The following is a 22,735-nucleotide window of genomic DNA, read 5'->3' as shown; positions in this document are numbered from 1 at the left end:
ATGGCTCGCTGGCACATCCTGGCCTTGGCCCTGTGCTCCTACCTCGGGGTAGCCTGGGCTGCCACAGTAAGTACAAAGCTGGCTTTGCACCCTCAAGCTGGAGGTTTTCTGCTCCTGCCATTTGTCTTTGGGCCTGTGGGGGGATTGCTGCTGCCTCTCTGCTCCCAAGGGCACCTGCAGGACACCTGCACAGGCACAGCTCCAGTGACACCTGGGGGCTTTCCACAAGGCACCAAGGGCACGGATGGGGAGGGTGGGATGGGAATGGGTGGCAGTGTGGGAAGCCAGAGTGATGAAGGGCAGAGCAATGGATTTTCTCTTCTCCATGGTGCCTCCTGTAGCTGGGTGTGGTGCACACTGAGGGAGGATTTGTGGAAGGAGAGAGCAAGAAATTGGGACTCTTTGGGGGCTACGTTGACATCTTCAGAGGGATCCCCTTTGCTGCCCCTCCAAAGACTCTGGAAGACCCCCAACCTCATCCTGGCTGGGATGGTAAGGTCCAACTTTTGAATACCTGTGGTTTAGGGTTTTATTTTCACTTGTCTCCTCAATCTGGCACATATGGAAAATGGTACAACATATTACTCAGACTGGTCACAATGGCTGGGGAGGCTTTGCTGCCATTTGCACTCGACTCAAAGAGGAAAGCATGGTTGAGCAGACAACTTTCAACCAGAAAATGGAGCTGATGCCCTTAATTAGGACTTGCTGTCTTCCTTTTCCACTCTTAGGAACACTGGAAGCAAAAGAATTCAAAAAACGCTGCATGCAGTTGAAGCTGACACAGACCGATGTCCGTGGGAGTGAGGACTGTCTCTACCTGAACATCTGGGTCCCTCAAGGGAGAAAACAGGGTATGAGGCTAGAAGGGACCTGGGATGGGCTTTCCCACCTGCCTTGTGTGCACAGATTGTGCTGCAGCCTCTCTCAGCAGTTCTGTTCCATAGTGGGCAGGTGCTGAGCAGTGATTTTCAGGGGGAAAGGTGGGGACTGTGTCAGACAATGTCCTAACTCACCTTCACCCTGTTGGGAGGGTCAGCCTCTTGAGCAGAGCAAGGATGTACTTGCAGAGCATCAAGTCAGCTCCTGCCCAGGGCAGGTGCAGCAGTGCTCAGGGAGGGGATGAGGGATGGAGGGGCAGCACCTGCCAGCTCAGTGGGGGCTCACTCTGCTCCTGTTCCCCTCCTCCCAGTCTCTACCAAGCTGCCTGTGATGGTTTATATCTATGGCGGTGCCTTCCTGCTCGGAGGCAGCCAGGGAGCCAATTTCCTGGACAACTACCTGTACGATGGGGAGGAGATCGCCGTGCGGGGCAACGTCATTGTGGTGACCATCAACTACCGCGTGGGGCCGCTGGGCTTCCTGAGCACCGGCGACGAAAACCTGCCAGGTACCAGGGCCGATCCCTCGCTGGGACCCTGCCCCCGGTGCCCACTTTGACAGCTTGGCTGTGCCCCTGCTCACTGCCGGGGGATGTCTGTCCCTCAGGGAACTACGGGCTGAAGGACCAGCACATGGCCATTGCCTGGGTGAAGAGGAACATCAAGGCCTTTGGGGGTGACCCAGACAACATCACCATCTTTGGGGAATCGGCCGGTGCTGCCAGTGTCTCCCTGCAGGTGAGTTATCTTCGTTGGTTCTGATCAGAGCCCCTGCTCTGCCAGTGGGAGAGAGGCACCCCTTGGCACTCATCTGCTTTCCTCCCCACTGCTGCCTCATTAATGTCCTGCCCTGGCCAGCCCAGCAATGCTCAGCCTCAGTGCTTTGTAGCTGCTCCTCTTCTTCAGCTTCATCCATCCCACCAGTGCAGCCACGTGTCCTTGCTTTTGGGAGGTGTGGGCAAACAGCCATTACTTTCCGTGTTCCTCTCTTCTCTTCTCTTCTCTTCTCTTCTCTTCTCTTCTCTTCTCTTCTCTTCTCTTCTCTTCTCTTCTCTTCTCTTCTCTTCTCTTCTCTTCTCTTCCTCACTTCATGTTTAACTCCTGAGACTGTTCAACAACACAAGACCTGGCAGTTTCCCCAGGCTGAGTGCACAAGATGTGGGGGGTCTGGTAGGCCATGGTCTCCTCAGGAGTTTGTTCCCAAACCCCTCTTGTTTCCATTTTTCCCCCCAGACGCTGTCCCCAAAGAACAAGGGCCTGTTCAAGAGAGCCATCAGCCAGAGCGGTGTCGGGGTCTGCAGCTGGGCCATCCAGAGGGATCCACTCGTCTGGGCCAAAAAGGTAATATGCAAGTCGTTTGGAAAACTATAAAAAGCAACAAACCAATTCCCTAGAGGAAAGCCTGGCTAGGAAGTGATTGGCCAAGAGCTGTGCCCAACAGTGCTGTGGAACTTCGCTGCTTTGAGATTAAAATGAGATTTAAACGAACCCACATATCTGACTGCATAAAAACTACTCCTGGCTTTGGAAGTAATGCTAGGATGTTTCTCTCTCTTCTGCCACAGCTTGGAGAAAAGGTGGGCTGCTCCACAGACAACACCACCGTCTTGGCCAACTGCCTCCGTATCTCTGACCCCAAAGCCTTGACCCTGGCCTACCACCTGCAGCTCACCCACCTAACCAGTAAGTGCCCTGCCCTGTGCTCTAGTCCATCAGCCACCCTGGGCTCTCCAAGCCACCTGCAGGACTCTGGAGCAACTGCCAGGAGTGTTGAGGTGTTGCTTGTGCCCGTCAGAAAAGGGACATTAATGAGAGCTCTTGCAGTCACCTTTCTGTGGGCAGATGCATATTGCATCTGATGCACACTGCCCACCTCAACCTTTTCTTGGGATATGCCAGAGCACACATTTGTTTCCTCACCTCCTTACAGACCCCACTCTTGTCTCTTGCAGTGCCCCTGGTGCACACCCTTGCCTTCTCCCCAGTTGTGGATGGGGATTTCCTCCCAGACGTGCCAGAGAAGCTCTTTGCCAACGCTGCTGACATCGATTACCTGGCCGGGGTCAACAACATGGACGGGCACATCTTTGCTGGTGTGGATGTCCCCGCCATCAACCGCCCGCTGGTGAAGGTCACTGCGTGAGTGACAGAGCCCTTAGAACCCTCAGCAGGAGACATCTGCTCTTCAGAGTAGCTCCCAAACCCCAAGGAGTCAGACTTGAGTGGACAGGGCACAGCCTTCCACACAGGATGTCACTCCAAGCCTGGGTGCCCAGGTCTTTTGTTGCGGAGTCCAGAGCCTTCAAGAGAAAGGACCAGGCAAGAGCCCTGCCCTGCCTGAAGCTGCTGCTCAGTAATTAATTCATATCATTTGTCTTTTCAGTGACCAGGTGTACAATTTGATCAAAGGCCTCACCGTGGACAGGGGTGAGGCTGGAGCCAACGCCACCTACAACATCTACACACAGAGCTGGGGTGACAAACCCGAGCAGGAGGTCGTGAAGAAGACAGTGGTGGACCTGACCACTGACTACATCTTCCTGATTCCCACACAGGTGGCACTGGACCTGCACCTGCAGAATGCCAAGTGAGCAGCTCAGCCCTGGGGGTGTTGCACATGGGGCAGGGTGAGGGTGAGAATTGGAAATGGAAGTTAAAAATGGCCTCAGGATGTTTTCTCCTGAAACCACCCCATGTGAGGTGATGCACGTGAGCATCTTCCAAGGCTGAATCTGTGGCCCTGACGGTGTTTGGTGTGTTGGTTGGGATTTGCAGCCCCTTTTCTGCTTTCTCCTTACTGAGCCAGTCTCTTTGATTGCCCAGGAGTGGCAAGACCTACAGCTATGTGTTCTCTGAGCCGTCCCGCATGCCCGTCTACCCCCGCTGGGTTGGGGCAGACCATGCTGATGACCTGCAGTACGTGTTTGGGAAGCCCTTTGCCACCCCTCTGGGCTACTGGCCCAAGCACAGGACTCTCTCAAAGGCCATGATTGCTTACTGGACCAATTTTGCTAGAACTGGGTGAGTGATCTGTGGTTTGATGCAGCATTTCAGGCTACTGGTTTTGCCCAATAACTTTTCAGGATCATTCCCAGAAGTTCTCTTTATTTGTATTGTGAGCAGGGCTCTGTGTCTCACAGGACTGGAATTTGGTCTGCGTTCTCCTCCTCCATAGCACATGTGGGGAAGACAGAGGCATTTTCATTACTTATGATCTCTGCTTCCACTTGATGAGGTTTACTCCTCAATCCTTGTGTTCAGGCAGGACATAAATCCCTGTGTGAAGCTGGGATTATGCCAGTGGGGATGGAGGGAGAAGGCTGCAGGTTATCAACTCACTCCTGGCAGGCACAATTCCTAGTGCTTGTGCCAGTGTCAAACACTCTGCATGGTCACACATTTAACTGCATCCCCAAGCTGCCCTGATAAAACTGAGCTTCTGTGTCTCCTTTTTCCCCCAGTGATCCCAACAAAGGGCATTCAGATGTGCCCGTTTCCTGGCCAGCCTACACCAACGATGGCAAGCACTACCTGGATATCAACCACAAGATGAACAAGGACTCTGTGAAGCAGAACCTGAGGTCCCGCTTTGTGACCTTCTGGAACTCGGTCTATCTGAAGCTGCCGCAGGTTGCTGACATCTCCCAGTCAGAGTTAATGTTCTGAACCCTTTAAAGATAGTTCATTAAAAGCTTGTAACTGAGTGACTCTGGTTCCCATTTTGTTTGCCATGACAGGATTTTCTTGCCAGTATTAAGATCAGGCAGGATGGCACATCCATTGTGTGGGCAGTGTGTGTTCCCCTGGCTGTGAAACCCCGATGTCCCAGGGAAGCTGATGGCAGCTGGGGTCCAGTCTCTCCCTGCTCAGCCAGCTATTGGCCCTGGGGTTGTTTTTCCTCATTGCCCCTGTGAGCCCAGGCAGGACAGCCCCAATCCTGACCTGTCCTCTGGATTTCCCTGTGTTACCATCAAAGTTCCTGCTACTGCCAACCAGATCATAGAGAGCTACAGCTGCAACAGGTGAATGCAAACCAGTCCTGACCTGTTGTTTATCATGCACTGACATTGCTCAAAAACTGATGGGACAGAATAAATCCATGTGGGTGGTGATTCCCCACTGGTTTTGGGGCAGAGGCTGGGCTTGATTGGGCTGAGGAGCTGCAGCTCTAAGCAGGGCAGGATAAAGAGCACAACTTTCCACAAACCTTATCCAGCACATGTCCCCCATCCACACACTGGGTCTGGTCTGTCCAGGCCCTGGTACCCTGTGGGAAGAGCAGGGGGGCCCAGCCGTGCTGGGGCTGCCCCACAGGCCTGGCTGGTGTGGAGAAACCAGGGCTGGTGTGGGACATCGGGGCTGTGGATGCTGGGAGGAGAGCAGGGGTGTCACAGTGGATGGGACCCTGGTGTGTGTGTGTGTGTTGAGGTTCTCCATGCAGAGAGGCTGGAGGATACGGAGCCCATCCCTGGGGAGCCCCTGCACTAGAGCCATCCTCCTGCCTGCTTCCAGAGGGCTGGAGCTTGGAGACAGGGCTTCCAAGAATTGATGTCATGTGTTCCTGTGCCCTCCTGGCCTCCAAAGGCTTTGCCAGAAGAACAATCTGGGAGATCTCCCACAAGAAACATCTTTCATTTTCTCACTGTTGGCCTTCACTGGTTCTTTTTAAAGGAAAAGAAATTTCCAGATTGAGTTGATGCCTGCAGTTCCCTCTTGCTTTGCCCCTGTCCCAGTGAGTAGCTGCAGTAGCTCCAGGAGAACAAATGAAGCCTTTCCAACCCAGACTTCATACAGATCATTCCTGAGTGCTGGAGGGTTTCTTGCCAGCCAGGGTAGAGCTCCTCTGTCAGTGTGCAAGTGCATGTAGCTTTGAGTGGATTTTTAAAAATTTTCTTTCTTCGGTGGTGCCATGAGATCCTTTATGGTACCAGTGTGTGATCAAGGAAGGTTGAGCCAAAGTTAAACCAACCCAGTGCTCACCTGGCTGAGTCTCTTTTTAGATATCTGGAACACAAACTCCATTTTTGCATGTTCCTATGAGGACTCTCACCATAAAATGCACGGGAATCCTTTCCTTCTTTGCTTCTCTTATCAACTGATGTTCTACCAGCGCTGGGATTAAATGTGAAAAGGTATTGCACGATGACAGATGAGTTTTCTGTTAAGAGACAAATTTCAAAGCTATTATTTGTATCTATCCATTCCCCTCTCTCTCTGACAAACACAAAAAGCGGTGAAGATGACAAAGAGCTACTGCCATGAGCCTGCACAGATATGAGGAGGAAGGAAACTTCAAGCTTTCTGATAGATGTGGCAATGAAATGGAGACAGAAATTCTGGACTCTGTGTGAACTTGAGCAATCTGGCTGCTGTTGGATGGAATCAGCTTTAAGACTTGCTGTCATTTAGAATCTTTTACATTCCCCAGTGTGTTACAAATGCAAGGCTTCTCGTAGGTTGCTGATATTATGTTCTACTGCACAGCTTAATATGATGTCAGCCCCCTGTGCTGGGATGAGGCGTCTCAAGACTCCATTGGGTTTAATTTCTCTGGAATTTTCTTGGACTGAGCAATTTCCTTTGGTTTGGCCTCCAGCCCAAACAAGCAGCAGCTGCAGGGCTCTCACAGGGCCATGCCCTTCAGCCAGGGACTGGCCTCAGGCTACTGAAGGACAAGGCTGTGGAGGCTGCCCCGCTTCAGCCCAGAGCCAATCCTGGCCCATGGCATTGGCACACACACCTGCACTGGTGGCTTTATAAAGGCAGCCCTCCAGCTGGCACTTTCCCCTCAGGGCTGCTCTCACCATGGCTCGCTGGCACATCCTGGCCTTGGCCCTGTGCTCCTACCTCGGGGTAGCCTGGGCTGCCACAGTAAGTACAAAGCTGGCTTTGCACCCTCAAGCTGGAGGTTTTCTGCTCCTGCCATTTGTCTTTGGGCCTGTGGGGGGATTGCTGCTGCCTCTCTGCTCCCAAGGGCACCTGCAGGACACCTGCACAGGCACAGCTCCAGTGGCACCTGGGGGCTTTCCACAAGGCACCAAGGGCACGGATGGGGAGGGTGGGATGGGAATGGGTGGCAGTGTGGGAAGCCAGAGTGATGAAGGGCAGAGCAATGGATTTTCTCTTCTCCATGGTGCCTCCTGTAGCTGGGTGTGGTGCTCACTGAGGGAGGATTTGTGGAAGGAGAGAGCAAGAAACTGGGACTCTTTGGGGGCTACGTTGACATCTTCAGAGGGATCCCCTTTGCTGCCCCTCCAAAGACTCTGGAAGACCCCCAACCTCATCCTGGCTGGGATGGTAAGGTCCAACTTTTGAATACCTTTGGTTTGGGGCTTTATTCTTGCTTCTCTTTCTTTTAGTTGGTTTTTCTCAAACTAAAGATGTTCTTGCCTGCTTTCATCAACTAAGCACAGCCAAAAAAAATCTCTTTGTCTCCTGAAGGGTCTGAAAGTCTGTGTCTAAATGTTCCCAAGAACCTCAAGTAACCCTGGGAAGTAACAAAACTCAGGCATGGCACCTGCATCTGCCTTCCCTATGCCTTGGCTGTCTAGAGCTGGTTCAAAAGGGAAAGTCTCCCAGTTTGTCACTCCCTCATACCAGGCTGGGAAGGCTTTGCTGCCACTTGCACTGGGAAGGCTTTGCTGCCACTTGCACTGGGAAGGCTTTGCTGCCACTTGCACTGGACTCACAGAGGAAAGGATGGGTGAGCAGACAACTTTCAACCAGAAAATGGAGCTGATGCCCTTAACTGGTCATCCCTCTTTTCATTCAGGAACTCTGAAGGCAAAGGAATTCAAAAAACGCTGCATGCAGTTGAAGCTGACACAGACTGATGTCCGTGGGAGTGAGGACTGTCTCTACCTGAACATCTGGGTCCCTCAAGGGAGAAAACAGGGTATGAGGCTAGAAGGGACCTGGGATGGGCTTTCCCACCTGCCTTGTGTGCACAGATTGTGCTGCAGCCTCTCTCAGCAGTTCTGTTCCATAGTGGGCAGGTGCTGAGCAGTGATTTTCAGGGGGAAAGGTGGGGACTGTGTCAGACAATGTCCTAACTCACCTTCACCCTGTTGGGAGGGTCAGCCTCTTGAGCAGAGCAAGGATGTACTTGCAGAGCATCAAGTCAGCTCCTGCCCAGGGCAGGTGCAGCAGTGCTCAGGGAGGGGATGAGGGATGGAGGAGCAGCACCTCCCAGCTCAGTGGGGGCTCACTCTGCTCCTGTTCCCCTCCTCCCAGTCTCTACCAAGCTGCCTGTGATGGTTTATATCTATGGCGGTGCCTTCCTGCTCGGAGGCAGCCAGGGAGCCAATTTCCTGGACAACTACCTGTACGATGGGGAGGAGATCGCCGTGCGGGGCAACGTCATTGTGGTGACCATCAACTACCGCGTGGGGCCGCTGGGCTTCCTGAGCACCGGCGACGAAAACCTGCCAGGTACCAGGGCCGATCCCTCGCTGGGACCCTGCCCCCGGTGCCCACTTTGACAGCTTGGCTGTGCCCCTGCTCACTGCCGGGGGATGTCTGTCCCTCAGGGAACTACGGGCTGAAGGACCAGCACATGGCCATTGCCTGGGTGAAGAGGAACATCAAGGCCTTTGGGGGTGACCCAGACAACATCACCATCTTTGGGGAATCGGCCGGTGCTGCCAGTGTCTCCCTGCAGGTGAGTTATCCTCGTTGGTTCTGATCAGAGCCCCTGCTCTGCCAGTGGGAGAGAGGCACCCCTTGGCACTCATCTGCTTTCCTCCCCACTGCTGCCTCATTAATGTCCTGCCCTGGCCAGCCCAGCAATGCTCAGCCTCAGTGCTTTGTAGCTGCTCCTCTTCTTCAGCTTCATCCATCCCACCAGTGCAGCCACGTGTGCTGTGAAGAAACAGCCTCTACTTTCCATGTCCCCCTCCTCTGCTCCTCCTCTCAACATCTCACTTTTTAGCTTTAACTCCTGACACTGTTGAACACCACAAGACCTTGCAGCTTCCCCGGGACAGGTGCACACCCTGCAAGGCCGTCCACCTGATTTGGCAGGCCATGGTCTCCTCAGGAGTTTGTTCCCAAAACCCCCTTGTTTCCGTTTTGCCCCCCAGACGCTGTCCCCAAAGAACAAGGGCCTGTTCAAGAGAGCCATCAGCCAGAGTGGTGTTGGGCTGTGCAACTGGGCCATCCAGAGGGATCCGCTCCTCTGGGCCAAAAAGGTAACGTGCAAGTCATGATTGAAGGACTATAGAAACCAAAAAAGTTTTTCCCTAAAGGAGAGCAGTGCTAGGAAGTGATTGGGCAGGAGCTGTGCCCACAGCGCTGTGGAACTTTGCTGCTTTGAGATTAAAACCCCAGCTCTGCCTCTGAAACAATAAGCCCTGCCTTTGGGAGCTAACACTAGGATGTTTCTCTCTCTCTTCTGCCACAGCTTGGAGAAAAGGTGGGCTGCTCCACAGACAACACCACCATCTTGGCCAACTGCCTGCGCCACTCTAATCCCAAGGACTTGACTCTGTCCTACCACATGCAGTTCACTCACCTGCCCAGTAAGTTTCCCAGCCCATGATGTGGTCCATCAGCCACCCTGGGCTCCCGAAGTTCTTGGCAGGACTCTGGAGCAACTGCCAGGAGTGTTGAGGTGTTGCTTGTGCCCTTCAGAAAAGGGATATTATTGAGAGTCTTGCAGTCACCTTTCTGTGGGCAGATGCACATTGCACCAGATGAACACTGCCCACCATGCAATGGCAGCAGTGGCTGGATTATCCAATGGTCCTGCCTTGGCCTCAGAGCAGCTGTTTTGGCTTCCTGTTCTATGAAAACAGCAAGAGCAATCCCAGAAAACAGCTTGTAAACAAACAAAAAAGATCCTACCCCTGCTATTTCTATTTGAGTCGCTGGGTGGAGTGCAGGAACGCGGCTGCTTTTGTGCTGGGGGGATTCCTTTCCCAAGAACATTCTCCTGGAGCTTCTGGTCACAAACCACAGCGTTTAGCCTTGGTCAGAACAGAGAGTGGCCAAAACACTGCTGTGCTACTGCACACTCTGGGGCTGGCTGTCCTGACAATCAGACAGCATGGCCAGGTGGGATGAGAAGTTCAGTTCTTTCCTATCTTTAAGTGGGTTTTTCAGAAAGGATTTGAAGGAGGAGAGGATTTGTGGATGATAGCAGGTGGTATTTGGCTGGCAGACCTCTTGCTCTTCTCCTTCAGCCATAGTCATGAGGTTTACCCTGCATCTGGGTGACCTCCTGCCCATGCTGAAGTCACTGCTCAAGCTGTCATTCACGTCACCTTGTTCTTTCCTGAGCTCTTTGAGTCATGAGATATGCCAGAACACAAATCTGTGTTTCCTCCTTACAGGCCACCTTACAGACCCCACTCTTGTCTCTTGCAGTGCCCTTTGCGCACACCCTTGCCTTCTCCCCAGTTGTGGATGGGGATTTCCTTCCAGACGTGCCAGAGAAGCTCTTTGCCAACGCTGCTGACATCGATTACCTGGCCGGGGTCAACAACATGGACGGGCACATCTTTGCTGGTGTGGATGTCCCTGCCATCAACCGCCCGCTGGTGAAGGTCACTGCGTGAGTGACAGAGCCCTTAGAACCCTCAGCAGGAGACATCTGCTCTTCAGAGTAGCTCCCAAACCCCAAGGAGTCAGACTTGAGTGGACAGGGCACAGCCTTCCACACAGGATGTCACTCCAAGCCTGGGTGCCCAGGTCTTTTGTTGCGGAGTCCAGAGCCTGCAAGAGAAAGGACCAGGCAAGAGCCCTGCCCTGCCTGAAGCTGCTGCTCAGTAATTAATTCATATCATTTGTCTTTTCAGTGACCAGGTGTACAATTTGATCAAAGGCCTCACCGTGGACAGGGGTGAGGCTGGAGCCAACGCCACCTACAACATCTACACACAGAGCTGGGGTGACAAACCCGAGCAGGAGGTCGTGAAGAAGACAGTGGTGGACCTGACCACTGACTACATCTTCCTGATTCCCACACAGGTGGCACTAGACCTGCACCTGCAGAATGCCAAGTGAGCAGCTCAGCCCTGGGGGTGTTGCACATGGGGCAGGGTGAGGGTGAGAATTGGAAATGGAAGTTAAAAATGGCCTCAGGATGTTTTCTCCTGAAACCACCCCATGTGAGGTGATGCACGTGAGCATCTTCCAAGGCTGAATCTGTGGCCCTGACGGTGTTTGGTGTGTTGGTTGGGATTTGCAGCCCCTTTTCTGCTTTCTCCTTGCTGAGCCAGTCTCTTTGATTTCCCAGGAGTGGCAAGACCTACAGCTACGTGTTCTCTGAGCCGTCCCGCATGCCCGTCTACCCCCGCTGGGTTGGGGCAGACCATATGGATGACCTGCAGTACGTGTTTGGGAAGCCCTTTGCCACCCCTCTGGGCTACTGGCCCAAGCACAGGACTCTCTCAAAGGCCATGATTGCTTACTGGACCAACTTTGCCAGGAGTGGGTGAGTGATTCCCATTCCACATTTGGGGCTTGATGCAGCCCTTCAGGCTGCTGGTTTTGTCCAGGAAGTTTTCAGGTTCATTCACAAAATCAGAGTGTTTCGTGTCTGTATTTCTTATTCCTGAATCCTGATGTTGGTACAGAGGTTAAGTCCCTTTGTGAAGCTGGGATGATACCAGTGGGGATGGAGGGAAGAGACTGCAGGTTGTGCACTCATTCCTGGCAGATAGAATTCCTATGGCTTTTCTCACTGTCAGATTCTCTCCTTTCCTCTCACTTAAAGCCTGACTTGATCAGACAGTGTTCCTGCCAAAATCTTCAAAACTGAGCCTCTCTGTTTTCTTTTTCCCCCAGTGATCCCAACATTGGCCATTCGGACGTGCCTGTTTCCTGGCCAGCCTACACCGACAAGAGCAAGTACTACCTAGATATCAACCACAAGATGAACAAGGACTCTGTGAAGCAGAACCTGAGGTCCCGCTTTGTGACCTTCTGGAACTCGGTCTATCTGAAGCTGCCGCATGTTGCTGACATCTCCCAGTCGGAGTTAATGTTGTGAAGCTAAGAAAGAAATACCTTTTAGAGATCATTAAAGGATTTCTTGTAGCTGAGTGTCTCCGTTTCTCTGTTTTTTGTGTCTCTGTGTTGGCTGTGACAGAGTTTTCTTGCTAATGTCAAGGACAGGCAGGATGGAACATCCTGAGGGCAGCGCGTGTTCCCTGGCTGTGACTGTCAGTCCTGGCCAAGCTGTCCTTGCGGCAAATTACATTCTCACCCTCACCTTCATACCCTTCATCTGCCACCTTTTGTGGCTTTAAACATTGCTGAGACGAAAGCTGAAGTTCTTAGGGAGCAAAACCTCATTTCAGTGAGAATTAACACCACACTCCTTGCACGATCAGAGAAATGTATGTGTACGTGCGAGCATTTGCTCAGCTCAGAAATGTCCAGGCAGCACAGGGACAAAACAACCCACGGGGGAGGTGATTCTGTGTTTGTTTACGGTCACAAGCCGGGCTGAGGAGCCCCAGCAGGACAGGACGAGCGCAGACCGCCCTCAGGCCTCGCCCTCCCCTCAGGCCCAGCCCGGCCCGGCCGGAACCGCGGTGCGGCGGAACCTTCGTGCCGCGGTGCGCGGGGCGGCGCCGGGAGGGAGCGGCGCGCAGCGATGGCGGCGGCGCGGCAGCGCGGCCCGCGGGGCTCGGCCGTGCTGGAGCTGCCCCGCAAGCCGCGCCTGGTCTGCGTGGAGTACCCGGGGCTCGTCCGGGACGTCGGGGCTATGCTGCGGACGCTGGGAGGAGAGCAGGGGGTGTCGCGGGTGAGGGGGTTCGGGGAGTGTGGGGGCTCGCTGGGCTGAGGGTGAGGGGCGGTGAGACCGGCCCTGGGCAAGGGGATGGGGCGGGAGGGGGCCGGGACCGGGGCCGGGGCCGGGGCTGGGGCTGGGGAGAGCCTCCATGTGGGATCCTCTGTGTGAGCCGTTCCAGCCCAGCGTGTCCCCACCCGGGGCCCGTGGGTGGTTTGGGGGTGATGCCGCTTCCCTGCTGTCCCCGAGCAGGCATTCAGGCGGTGTGCAGTGAAATCATGGAGTCATAGAAGCGTTTGAAAGGTTCCATAAAGTTCATTCAATTCCACCCTCTTGCTGTGGGCAGGGACACCTTCCACTAGACCAGCTTGCTCCAACCTGTCCTTCTGGGGATGAAGCAGCCACAGCTTCTCTGGGCAGCCTGTGCCAGGGCCTCCCCACCCTTATAGGGAAGAATTCCTTCCTCATATCCAGGATATTATATTTTTAATTAATTTTTCCTGATACCCAGGATGTGAGTAGCTGCACACCCCTGCGATGTGGGGCAGGGATGGTTCCCCTGGGGCTGTGTGAGGGGCACAGCTGGTGCCCACAGCAGCCTCTGGGGCTGGGGGCTGGCACAGGAGCACGGGGCTGTGGGGGTGACATGCTGACAGGGGCTGTGCCCCCCTTGCTGACAGATCTACGCCGACCCTGCCAAAAGGCTGGAGCTGTATTTCCGCCCCAAGGACCCCTACTGCCACCCCGTGTGTGCCAACCGCTTCCCCACCTCCACCATGCTGCTCAGGGTCACCAGGAGGAGCAGGAAGAAGCAGCAGTTGGACCCCGAGGAGCAAATCCAGCCAGAAGTGCAATTTGAGATGGACATTCTTGGGATTGTCAGCACTGTTTACAAATTTCAAGGTAACCCTTGTGATGTGGCTTAGAGATGAGTGTGTTTGCTGGGAAAGGGAAGTGTTTCCCCCTAAGCAGTTGAGGGCTGGAAGGAAAATCAAACCTCCTTGCTGGATAAACCTTTGCATAAACTTGTCAGACTCCTGCTCCTGAAAGTTGAGTGTGAGAATTATTGTTGGATTCACAACAAACTTCACAGTGTTTTATCTTTTGTTTCTTACAGGAATGTCTGACTTCCAGTACCTGGCAATGCACTCTGGCCCTGATGGCAAGCAAACCTCCATGTATGACAAAGTCCTGATGCTCAAACCAGAGAAGGAAGAGTTTTTCAATAAAGATTTACCTCTTTACATCCCACCACCCATTTTCTCACGCCTGGACACTCCTGTGGACTATTTTTATCGCCCAGATATACAGCACAGGTCAGTGCCTTTTCTCATGATACATCTTTCATGTGTTTCACCCTTTTAATTTGCTGCCTTGTGCTGATTTGGCACAACACAGGCAAAAAACCACAGAAGGTGCCTGGCAGTGGCAACCTCAGCAAAATTCCACTTGAGGATTTGCCAGCTGAGGGGAGCTGGGCATGAGGTGAAGATGATGATGCCTCTCCCAGCTCACCTCACACAGCTCCTGCCTGCCTCCAGAGGGCTGGAGCCAAGGACAGGGTTTCCAAGAATTGATGCCATGTGTTCTGTGCTCTCCTGGCCTCCAGTGGCTTTGCCAGAAGAACAATCTGGGAGATCTCCCACAAGAAACATCTTTCATTTTCTCACTGTTGGCCTTCACTGGTTCTTTTTAAAGGGAAAGGAGTTTCCAGATTGAGTGGGTGCCTGCAGTTCCCTCTTGCTTTGCCCCTGTCCCAGTGAGTAGCTGCAGTAGCTCCAGGAGAGCAAATGCAGAGGGTGAAGCCTTTCCAATACAGATCATTCCTGAGTGCTGGAGGGTTTCCTGCCAGCCAGGGCAGAGCTCCTCTGTCAGTGTGCAAATGGATGTAGTTTAGAAGTTTTGGAATTTATTTAAATTTAAATTTTCTTTCTTCAGTGGTGCCATGAGAATCTTTTATAGTACCAGTGTGTGTGATCAAGGGAAGTTGAGCCAAAGTTAACCCAACCCATTGCTCACCCAGCTGAGTCCCTTTTGTTTTCCCTGTTCCCTAGGGAGGGCTACAACAATCCCCAGGTGTCTGGTGAGAACCTGATTGGCCTCAGCAGGGCCCGGCGCCCACACAACGCCATCTTTGTCAACTTTGATGATGAGGAAATCCCAACTAAGCCCCTGGATGCTGCTGTACAGAACTGGAAGAAAGTGTGCACCAATCCTGTGGATAAAAAGGTGGAGGAAGAGCTGAGAAAGGTGTGTGCCTTATTCCTGGTGTCAGCACTGTCCTGGGGAGGAAAAAGTAGATTTTTCTCCCTAGAAATTCTTGGTGATTGTGAGTGACTGACACAAGTGTGAGTAGATGCTGCTGACACTGCTGTGTCCATTTCAGTTCTGCAAGTCAAGACTTGAATCTGTGTCTTAACTCTCATTAGGCCCTACAAGTTCTCACATCACCATCCAACAGCTCCTGTTGAGGGCCAAAGGCTCTGATATGGACCTGAGTGCACTTGGAAAGCTGCTCTGCCTTTGGGAACCCTTCCCACTGATGTGTGCCTGTCTGTGTGTCCTTCAGCTCTTTGGGAACCCTTCCCACTGATGTGTGCCTGTCTGTGTGTCCTTGCAGCTCTTTGGGAACCCTTCCCACTGATGTGTGCCTGTCTGTGTGTCCTTCAGCTCTTTGGGAACCCCTTCCCACTGATGTGTGCCTGTCTGTGTGTCCTTCAGCTCTTTGGGAACCCCTTCCCACTGATGTGTGCCTGTCTGTGTGTCCTTGCACCTCTTTGGGAACCCTTCCCACTGATGTGTGCCTGTCTGTGTGTCCTTCAGCTCTTTGGGAACCCTTCCCACTGATGTGTGCCTGTCTGTGTGTCCTTGCAGCTCTTTGAGGTGCGTCCCGTGTGGTCTCGCAATGCAGTCAAAGCCAACATCAGTGTCCATCCAGACAAGCTGAAGGTGCTGCTGCCTTATTTGGCCTATTACATGGTGAGTGGTACTTCTGTGAGCATCACCCTGCTCTTCCTGGTCCTTTACCACTTCTGAGGTCCTGCCACTAAGTACCTGAGCTTAATTTAATGTCAAGAGACGGGGGGAAGGAAATGCTTTAGAGCCAAAGTTGAAGCCAAGAAGGATTCAGTGGCTGTTTGCTCTACAGGTTTTAATCACCTCTGCAGGTCAGGACCCCCATCCCCCCCAAACAATTCTCTCAATGAGACATTTGAAAGGAATTACAATTGTTTGTCTACTCTGAGTTGGACTCACTGGAGAAATACCAACAAGAGATTCTCAGGGGCTCAAAACAACAAAACAGTCATTACTGGGAACTTTGGAAAATCAGAAAAACTTTGGTCACTCCAAGTCACTGTTCACCTGGCAGTGGTAGCAGTTTTTCCACACAAGCACTTGGCTGTGACCTTGCAGGTTGGTTTGTAAAAGCACACAAATATTTGTGCTTTGATTGCCAAGTGTATAAATATATTTCAGTGTATAAATATTAGCATGGCAAGTGAGCAAAGAGCTGGTAAAACAAATATCTTTGGGCAATGAGGGAAAATATTAGAACTTTCCAAGGACCTTGCTACTGAAGGAAGTTGCAACACTGTGGTGCTTTTTTGTAACCATGTTCCCTCATGTGTTTGTGCAGTTAACAGGTCCTTGGAGAAGCTTGTGGGTTAGGTTTGGGTATGACCCCAGGAAACACCCTGAAGCAAAGATTTATCAAGTGCTGGACTTCCGAATTCGCTGTGGAATGAAATATGGTAAAAGGGCCCAACCCACAGAGCTGCTCTCTCTGCTTTCTGGTTAATCCTGGTAGTATTTTTCTTTTTATGTGTTTTTCAAACTCTTTTGCCATATTTCTGCTTTGATGAACTTGTCACCTTTTGAGCTCCTTACTTACTGTAGTTCTTTTTAAAATTCCTGTAATACTTTCTTTCATAGTATGCAATAGCTCTTTTCTCATTTGGCACATTCTAAACTCTGCCTTTCCTCCTCCATATGTTCCAAGCCCAAGTGGGTGTAGCAGAGCATCCTCCTCACTCAGGGGAGGCACCAAGCAGGAATTCTGGTGCTCACATAGCAGCTTTTCCTCAAGGACCTCAGCATTTCCTGCAGGATGCTGGTCTCAGACCTTGGATGTGGGGTTCCCTGTTTTGATTTCGCAAAGGACAAGTTGAGGAAAAGGAGTTTTTGATGCCATCTAATAAGTCCATGACAGAGCTGGGTTCCACTCATTGATATCAGATCACATTTCCAAGTTAAAGGGTTTTGTTGATCTCTTCTCCCCACCCTGCTAAGACCAGCATATCCTCCAAGACCAGCCTGCCCTTCCCACACCAGTCCAGCCCTTGTGTTCCTGAGCTGGGGATATTCTGCAGAGTGCTTGCCCTCAGTTCATGACTGGATTTTGGTTTTCACCTCTAGGTTACGCTGCTACTGACATGCCTGTGAAAGCAAAACGGAGCACGTACAACTACAGCCTGCCCATCACTGTCAAGAAACAAGGTATGGGCCAGAAGGGCTGCTTGGCTCTTCTGCTTCTCTGTTTGCCCATCCCAGACACAGGTGGTGAAGCTGAGTTCCTGTGTTCTAGCTGAGCCAAAACTGGAGCTTGTGTTTTGGTTATAATATTGCTGCTGTTAAGCCAGAGAAAAATCTGCTGGGAAGTGTTGTGGGAGTCTGGCTGAGCCACAATGTCTGTTAGCAGGCAGGAGGGAGTTCTGCAAGCCACACTGGGAATTCAGAATTCACTGAGGTGCAGAGAATAGGGGAGTTCTCTTTGCTGTGTCAAAAGAGAGTAGAAAAGGTTAAAATTGTGAACAAATGGGCTCTGGAAAAAGCTGCACAAGTCAGCACTTTTCCTGGGGCTGTCCAGTAACATCTCTAAAGAATGAGCAAAGCACATGCTCTGTTGCTGGTTGGTCTGGTTTTGTTGAATCGACAGAGAGAGGTGACAGTCCAATATGAAAGATGTCCCTCATTAGGACTCTTTGTTTTCCTTTCAGGAAGTCACACAGTCAGTGTCCACGACCTGAAACAGGGGCTGGGTTCAGCTGGTACATCTGGGGCAAAAAAGTCCCCCTCCAGCAGGTATAAGCTGAAGGTAAGCATGACTTTCTATGCCAAAATCTTGAATTATCTCAGTGAAATGGAGATGATTCCTGGCTTATCAGTCATCAGGGGATCAGCTGTGAGTGATTTAATGTGCTCAGGTTTACCTGGGAAGCTCCCAGTTGGATATGGCACTATGGAACACCACCTGAGTGTATTTTATTACATGCTGCAAGGTGAGATTGCTGCTCATCTTAGATGTGAGGAGTATTTTGCTTAAGTTGATAAAACTGGAACTTCATGGGCAGCGAAGTGCAAAAAAATCACCATGTCTTTATGAGGTCATGCTGCAAAATCCAACAGGGTGGAATAAATAAATAAATGAGTCTTACCATTCCTTTTTTTGCTAGAATGAAGCCCATGATGCACTGCTGGGCAGTGACAGGCTGCAGACAGAGCTGCAGACTGGAGAGGTGAAGTGTGTTCTCTGCCCAGCAGTGCTGGTGTGACTGTGGCTGCAGGGACATTTTGGGGCATTCCTCATTCAGCTTTTATCTTCTGCCTTAAAACTTGTTTCTCTTGGAAGTACAATGTTCTTCAATCAGCCCATTGGAAGTACTTTCATTACAGCATAACATGCACATGAATACTTTCCTTTTTTCCTTCTTTTAGGAATCTGTCTACATTTTCCGGGAAGGAGCCTTACCCCCTTACCGCCAGATGTTCTACCAGCTCTGTGACTTAAATGTGGAAAGGTACTGCACCCTGACAGCTGAGTCAGACAGATTTCAGAGCCTGTTGTTTATACCCTGTCCATTCACCCCTCTCCCCCTGAGCAGGAACATCAGAGGTGTTCAGTTGCTCAATAAAAACAGAAAAGTATTTTCACACATGAACTTCCTTTCCCATCTGACAATTAACCTGGATAACCAACTGTGCTATTCCAGCTCAGTGAAGGGAAATGGAAGTGAAGCAGTGTGTCTCATTTGAAACTCACACCTGAGTGCAGAAGATTAAGGTTTCTTTCCCTTTTGCTCTCTTCAGCCTGCAGAAGATCATCCATCGGAATGACGGCACCGAGTCGGAGTGCACGGAGCGGGACGGGTGGTGCCTTGCCAAGACCAGTGATGACCTCAGGGACAGCATGTCCCTGATGATAAAGCAGATCATCAGATCCACCAGACCTGGTAAGGATGCTTTGAACATGAGGATGTTGTAGCTGGCACAGGCAGAGGTGTCCCTGCATCCTCTGTGTGTTCTTTGGGATGTAGCTCATTCCAGTGTGGGAGCTGAGGCTGCTGGCCTGCAGTGGGAATGTGAGGTGGCATTAGGGATGGCTGGGAGTTAAGGTTTTATATTTCATCTTCCCAGTATCAAAAGCCCTTCAGCTTTTAAATGTCTTTTGCACAGTGATAATCAAAATCTTCATTTCGTTGGTAGCATTTTACTTTTTATTGATATTATTGATTGACCAAGAAGTGAGAAAATTATTTCTTGATGATGCTGGGCCAACGCAATAATATCCCAGTGAATTGGGTCAGAATGAGGCAGGAGAGGAGGTACAGCACTGCAGCTCTGCTGCTGTTCTGCTCTCCTTCCTGGACTGTGGAGTTGGATTGCTCTGGGCTTGATTTGTTAAGATGAGCAATATTAGCTGTGCCCCTGAGGCTGCTGTGAACTCAATTGCAAATGCCCCTAGGCTGCACTGAGAGAAGCATCACAGTGTCTTTCTTTCTTCCCAATTTAAGCTCTTTTCTCAAATACAACAAGCAGTGAAGATGGCAAAGAGCAGCTGGCATATGAGTCTGGAGAGGATGAGGATGATGAAGAGGAGGAGGAAGAGGACTTCAAGCCTTCTGATGGGAGTGAAAATGAAATGGAGACAGAAATTCTGGACTATGTGTGAACTCAGTGAGCAGTGTGGCTGCTGTGGACAGAACTGTCTGCGCTTGCTCCTTGAGAGCCAAGGGTTCAGGGAAAGCAGAGCTTGTGCTAAGCTGATGATGTTCTCTGCACTGACTGCTGGTGGGCAACATTCTGGGTGTTTGGGAGCCACTGCTGCATTTTCAGAATTGCTGGCTGAGAAACCCTCCAGCATGCTCAAGAAACTCCCAAGAGTGAGCCCAGAATCCAAACCAGCTGGTAACACACCTGAACATGGGAGAAGCTGCATTCCCACATCTCTCCATGTGTGGGAGTGCACTCTCTCCAGGTTGGTGGCCATGTGGAAAATAGAAAAGGTGCCTGAGGAGATGCTGGGAGAAGAAACAATCAGTGCTCCTGGAGTCCCTAAGGCAGGTTCTGCCCTTCTGCTTGTCCAGAGGGAGTGAAAATACTGAGCCATGCCTTCAGCACTGAGCCTTGCTGGTCATCTTGGAAATAAAGCCAGCAAGAAAAGACACTTTCTAGCAGTGAATAATTCCCTTCCTGGGTGCAGTGTTTGTTGTCCTCATTACCTGATGCACTTCTCAGGTCTGTTTTGACTTCCCCAGCTAGCAAGTAATAAGCACTGAAGGCAGAGGGGCAGAGCTTCAGGTGCACAGAAGTTGGCCACTGCCAGCTGCATTGTTCCCACCAAAAGAAAGCCCCAAAAAATTAAAGAGCTACTGGTATTTTCTAGTTCTTGTGCATTCCCCAGTGTGTTCTGAGCACACCTGAAAGCCAAGCTCTTTTAAAAAACAAGACCTCCTCTTCTCCTCCACTGAGGAGGCCCTGTTACAGTTGCTTTCAAAGCTGTTATTTGTAACAAAAGTGGTAAAACCCAACAAATTATAATTGGAAGTGCAACAGTTTCAAATCACAGGTTCAAAGGAATGAGGTTCATTTCAAAATTGAGCCCTGGTCCCTCAGCCAAAACACCAATTTGCCAAAATAAAGTTCAACCCCCAGAGTGAACATAAAGTATGAACTCCCCCACAGTCAGGCCCATCCGTCTTTCCCCAGGAAAGTGCTGGCATTTTGGGGAAGGAGAACAGGACAAGCCCTGCCTTGGGGCAGAGACGTTTGAGCATCAGTATTTTATTGCAAAGACTAATTACATTGCTGTGTACAAGTCACACCGGGCAGTGTGCTCCTTCATTGAAGTGGTACAAAATACACAGGGTACAGCCAGTCCCCCCGCTGGGAGGGGAGGGGACAGTGCCAGGGTGGGCAGGCACGGAGCAGAGGGGTGGTGCTGGTGCCCAGGGGAAGGGGCTTTGGGCAGGGGGGAGGCAGGAGGCTGCCCGTGCGTCAGGGAGCCAGGAGCTCCCATCATGTGCATCATGGGCAGCGCTGCCCGAGGGGCCGCGGGGCGGGAGGAGCTCCGTGCCAGCCACGCTCACACCCAAGCAGCCTCTTCCTCACCAGCCCCAGCCCCTGGAGGGTGCTCCCTGTCCTGGAGCAGGGGAAGGCACCACAACCACCTGGGAACGCTGACGGGCGGGAAACTGAAAAGATCTGCTGGAATGACGAGCTTAAAAAACAGAGATGGAGGCAGGAGCAACAAAAGGTCCCCCTTTGGTTAGTGTTTCCTACAATGGTTAAAACAGGCATCTCTGCCCCTGCTCGAGCAATTAGTGGTAGAGAATTTGGGGGGGGGGCTGGCAGGGTCTGCACCCCGTGAGCACAGCGCAGCAATGCTGCTGCTGCTGCCAGCGTCCCTCCCAGCAGCCTTAAATACCAGGGGGTGCACAGGACAGGGACTGGGCTGCAGGGCAGGGGAAGGCTGGATTAGTAAAATGTACAAGTTTACCTCTTCTATTTACAACCAATAAATACTGGAAAAAAAAAATCAGTAAACTTTTTTGTTTTATACAAAAAAAAAGTCTCATTGCTGCTTCTCCCATGGTCAGTGTTTGAAAAAGTCCGGTTAAAGCCCAAAGTGAGTGGCACTTTCTGTGGGTCAGGCAGTGGCAGCTGGGGCACCTGGAGCACCTTGAGCTCTCTGGCCCCTCCATGCCCACACAGACCCAAAGTCTCTATTTACACAGTTTCACACAGAACTTTGCTCTCCTCCTCCTCAGGCTGGCAGCGCCGGGGGCACGGCCTGAAGCTCCCCCTTGGCAGAAGAGACACTGGCATTTGATCTTTGGTGCAAGTTTGAACTGGCCCAGTCCAGCTGGAGGATGTGCTGGATCCAGAGAAGAGCGAGACCACGCAGGCTTCCAGCTGGGGAGAGCACGAGGCACCCACTCCATCATGGCACGGCCACAGGCTCCTCCATGGGGCTCAGCACTGGTGCAGGGCTGCATCCTTCCAGCTCACTCCCAGCCCAGGGCATCCGTGGCTTCTCCAAGGGAAGGACAAGGACAGGCAGAGCTGTGCGGTGGTGGCAACGCCAGTGATCCCAGGGAGGACAGACGTGGAGGTAACACTGGGAAAGCTGGGAAGGAGGCTTGGCAGCCCCTTCCAGGGTGATGGTAGCTCCTGCTCTGCTTTGTCACAGCCCCTCTGCAAGTCACTGCTCCTCAGCTCGCTTAGACACAAGGCACCTACGGCAGAGGCGGGCTCCAGCTCTGGGCTGGCCGGGCTGGCCGAGTGTCGCACCGTGGAAGGTTAAAAAAAACGAAAAAAACAAAAAAATAGACAAATACCCCCCCCATTGCTGCCTTCCTGTGTAGAAAAAAAGACCTGATTGGAACGGGGGCTTGTGCAGAGAGAGGCAGAGGTTGACACCAGTTGCCCAACTCTCAGCTCTGGGTGCGGAAGGAGGTGCACGGCCATCGCCCATGGGTGAGGGTCACTCCTCTGCCCTGCAGGGTGGCACAAGGAGTGGCCACAGCCAAGCCCGGAGCAGCTGCCCCCAAGGCCCCGTCGGTGATGGGTGGCAGTGGGGCTGAGGCTAGAAGATGCCCTTGGCGATCTTCAGGCCTTTCTGCTTCATCCTGGGCAGGGTGGAGCTGGAGCCGTGCTTGATCTTCACCCCCTTGGAGAAGCCCCGCTTCTTGAGCACAAAGTCATAGTTGGCAGCGGAGTTCATGGCGTAGAAGACGTTGGCATTGTCGGGGATCTTCAGCTCTGGAAGTGAACAAGGATGAGGGTCAGTCAGGTGCCCTTTCCTTGAAAAGGGACCAGAGCAGGGCTAAGGTTTGTC

At 52.0% G+C, this 22,735-nt stretch overlaps 4 protein-coding genes across 7 annotated transcripts in view; 3 read left to right on the top strand and 1 right to left on the bottom strand.

Moving 5' to 3' along the window:
* On the top strand, nucleotides 1-4,547 carry LOC131566953 (bile salt-activated lipase-like). The gene is made up of 11 exons (XM_058818415.1): nucleotides 1-66; nucleotides 342-492; nucleotides 732-854; nucleotides 1,193-1,390; nucleotides 1,489-1,619; nucleotides 2,115-2,222; nucleotides 2,447-2,564; nucleotides 2,834-3,020; nucleotides 3,265-3,468; nucleotides 3,705-3,902; nucleotides 4,343-4,547. Exons 1-11 carry the CDS (start codon nucleotides 1-3, stop codon nucleotides 4,545-4,547), a joined length of 1,689 nt encoding a protein of 562 aa, XP_058674398.1.
* Nucleotides 4,548-6,686: 2,139 nt separating this feature from the next.
* Nucleotides 6,687-11,874, top strand: LOC131567020 (bile salt-activated lipase-like). Its single transcript, XM_058818500.1, has 11 exons — nucleotides 6,687-6,752; nucleotides 7,028-7,178; nucleotides 7,654-7,776; nucleotides 8,115-8,312; nucleotides 8,411-8,541; nucleotides 8,963-9,070; nucleotides 9,283-9,400; nucleotides 10,248-10,434; nucleotides 10,679-10,882; nucleotides 11,119-11,316; nucleotides 11,670-11,874. Exons 1-11 carry the CDS (start codon nucleotides 6,687-6,689, stop codon nucleotides 11,872-11,874), a joined length of 1,689 nt encoding a protein of 562 aa, XP_058674483.1.
* A 609-nt stretch (nucleotides 11,875-12,483) lies between these two features.
* GTF3C5 (general transcription factor IIIC subunit 5) lies at nucleotides 12,484-20,818 on the top strand. The gene is made up of 11 exons (XM_058818097.1): nucleotides 12,484-12,633; nucleotides 13,299-13,521; nucleotides 13,736-13,934; nucleotides 14,673-14,868; nucleotides 15,493-15,597; nucleotides 16,256-16,370; nucleotides 17,035-17,115; nucleotides 17,616-17,713; nucleotides 18,334-18,416; nucleotides 18,706-18,848; nucleotides 19,410-20,818. The coding sequence occupies exons 1-11, from the start codon at nucleotides 12,484-12,486 to the stop codon at nucleotides 19,565-19,567; spliced, it is 1,551 nt and encodes a 516-aa protein (XP_058674080.1). The 3' UTR covers nucleotides 19,568-20,818.
* The window catches only part of RALGDS (ral guanine nucleotide dissociation stimulator), a 55,216-nt gene continuing 53,064 nt past the window's right edge, over nucleotides 20,584-22,735 (bottom strand). The window contains exon 18 of one of the 4 annotated variants that reach the window (XM_058818094.1): nucleotides 20,584-22,659. In XM_058818094.1, coding sequence (XP_058674077.1) covers nucleotides 22,484-22,659 — 176 coding nt within the window. In that variant the 3' untranslated portion in view covers nucleotides 20,584-22,483. The remainder of the gene's footprint in view (nucleotides 22,660-22,735) is intronic. The other 3 variants (XM_058818095.1, XM_058818093.1, XM_058818096.1) reach the window with 3 other exon arrangements.

This window comes from Ammospiza caudacuta, chromosome 21 (assembly GCF_027887145.1).
Source record: "Ammospiza caudacuta isolate bAmmCau1 chromosome 21, bAmmCau1.pri, whole genome shotgun sequence".
In the NCBI taxonomy this organism is placed as follows: domain Eukaryota; kingdom Metazoa; phylum Chordata; class Aves; order Passeriformes; family Passerellidae; genus Ammospiza; species Ammospiza caudacuta.
This window is presented reverse-complemented; position numbering and strand designations above follow the sequence as displayed.

Bases quoted from the DNA above. Each gene is read 5' to 3' on its own strand.
- LOC131567020 (XM_058818500.1), top strand. From the start codon at position 6,687: ATGGCTCGCTGGCACATCCTGGCCTTGGCCCTGTGCTCCTACCTCGGG. The intron at 6,753-7,027 runs GTAAGTACAAAG...TGCCTCCTGTAG, and splicing joins GGGTAGCCTGGGCTGCCACA to CTGGGTGTGGTGCTCACTGA. The intron at 8,313-8,410 runs GTACCAGGGCCG...TCTGTCCCTCAG, and splicing joins CGGCGACGAAAACCTGCCAG to GGAACTACGGGCTGAAGGAC.
- LOC131566953 (XM_058818415.1), top strand. From the start codon at position 1: ATGGCTCGCTGGCACATCCTGGCCTTGGCCCTGTGCTCCTACCTCGGG. The intron at 3,021-3,264 runs GTGAGTGACAGA...TTGTCTTTTCAG, and splicing joins CCGCTGGTGAAGGTCACTGC to TGACCAGGTGTACAATTTGA. The intron at 3,903-4,342 runs GTGAGTGATCTG...TTTTTCCCCCAG, and splicing joins ACCAATTTTGCTAGAACTGG to TGATCCCAACAAAGGGCATT.
- GTF3C5 (XM_058818097.1), top strand. From the start codon at position 12,484: ATGGCGGCGGCGCGGCAGCGCGGCCCGCGGGGCTCGGCCGTGCTGGAG. The intron at 13,522-13,735 runs GTAACCCTTGTG...TGTTTCTTACAG, and splicing joins CACTGTTTACAAATTTCAAG to GAATGTCTGACTTCCAGTAC. The intron at 17,714-18,333 runs GTAAGCATGACT...TCCTTCTTTTAG, and splicing joins CCAGCAGGTATAAGCTGAAG to GAATCTGTCTACATTTTCCG.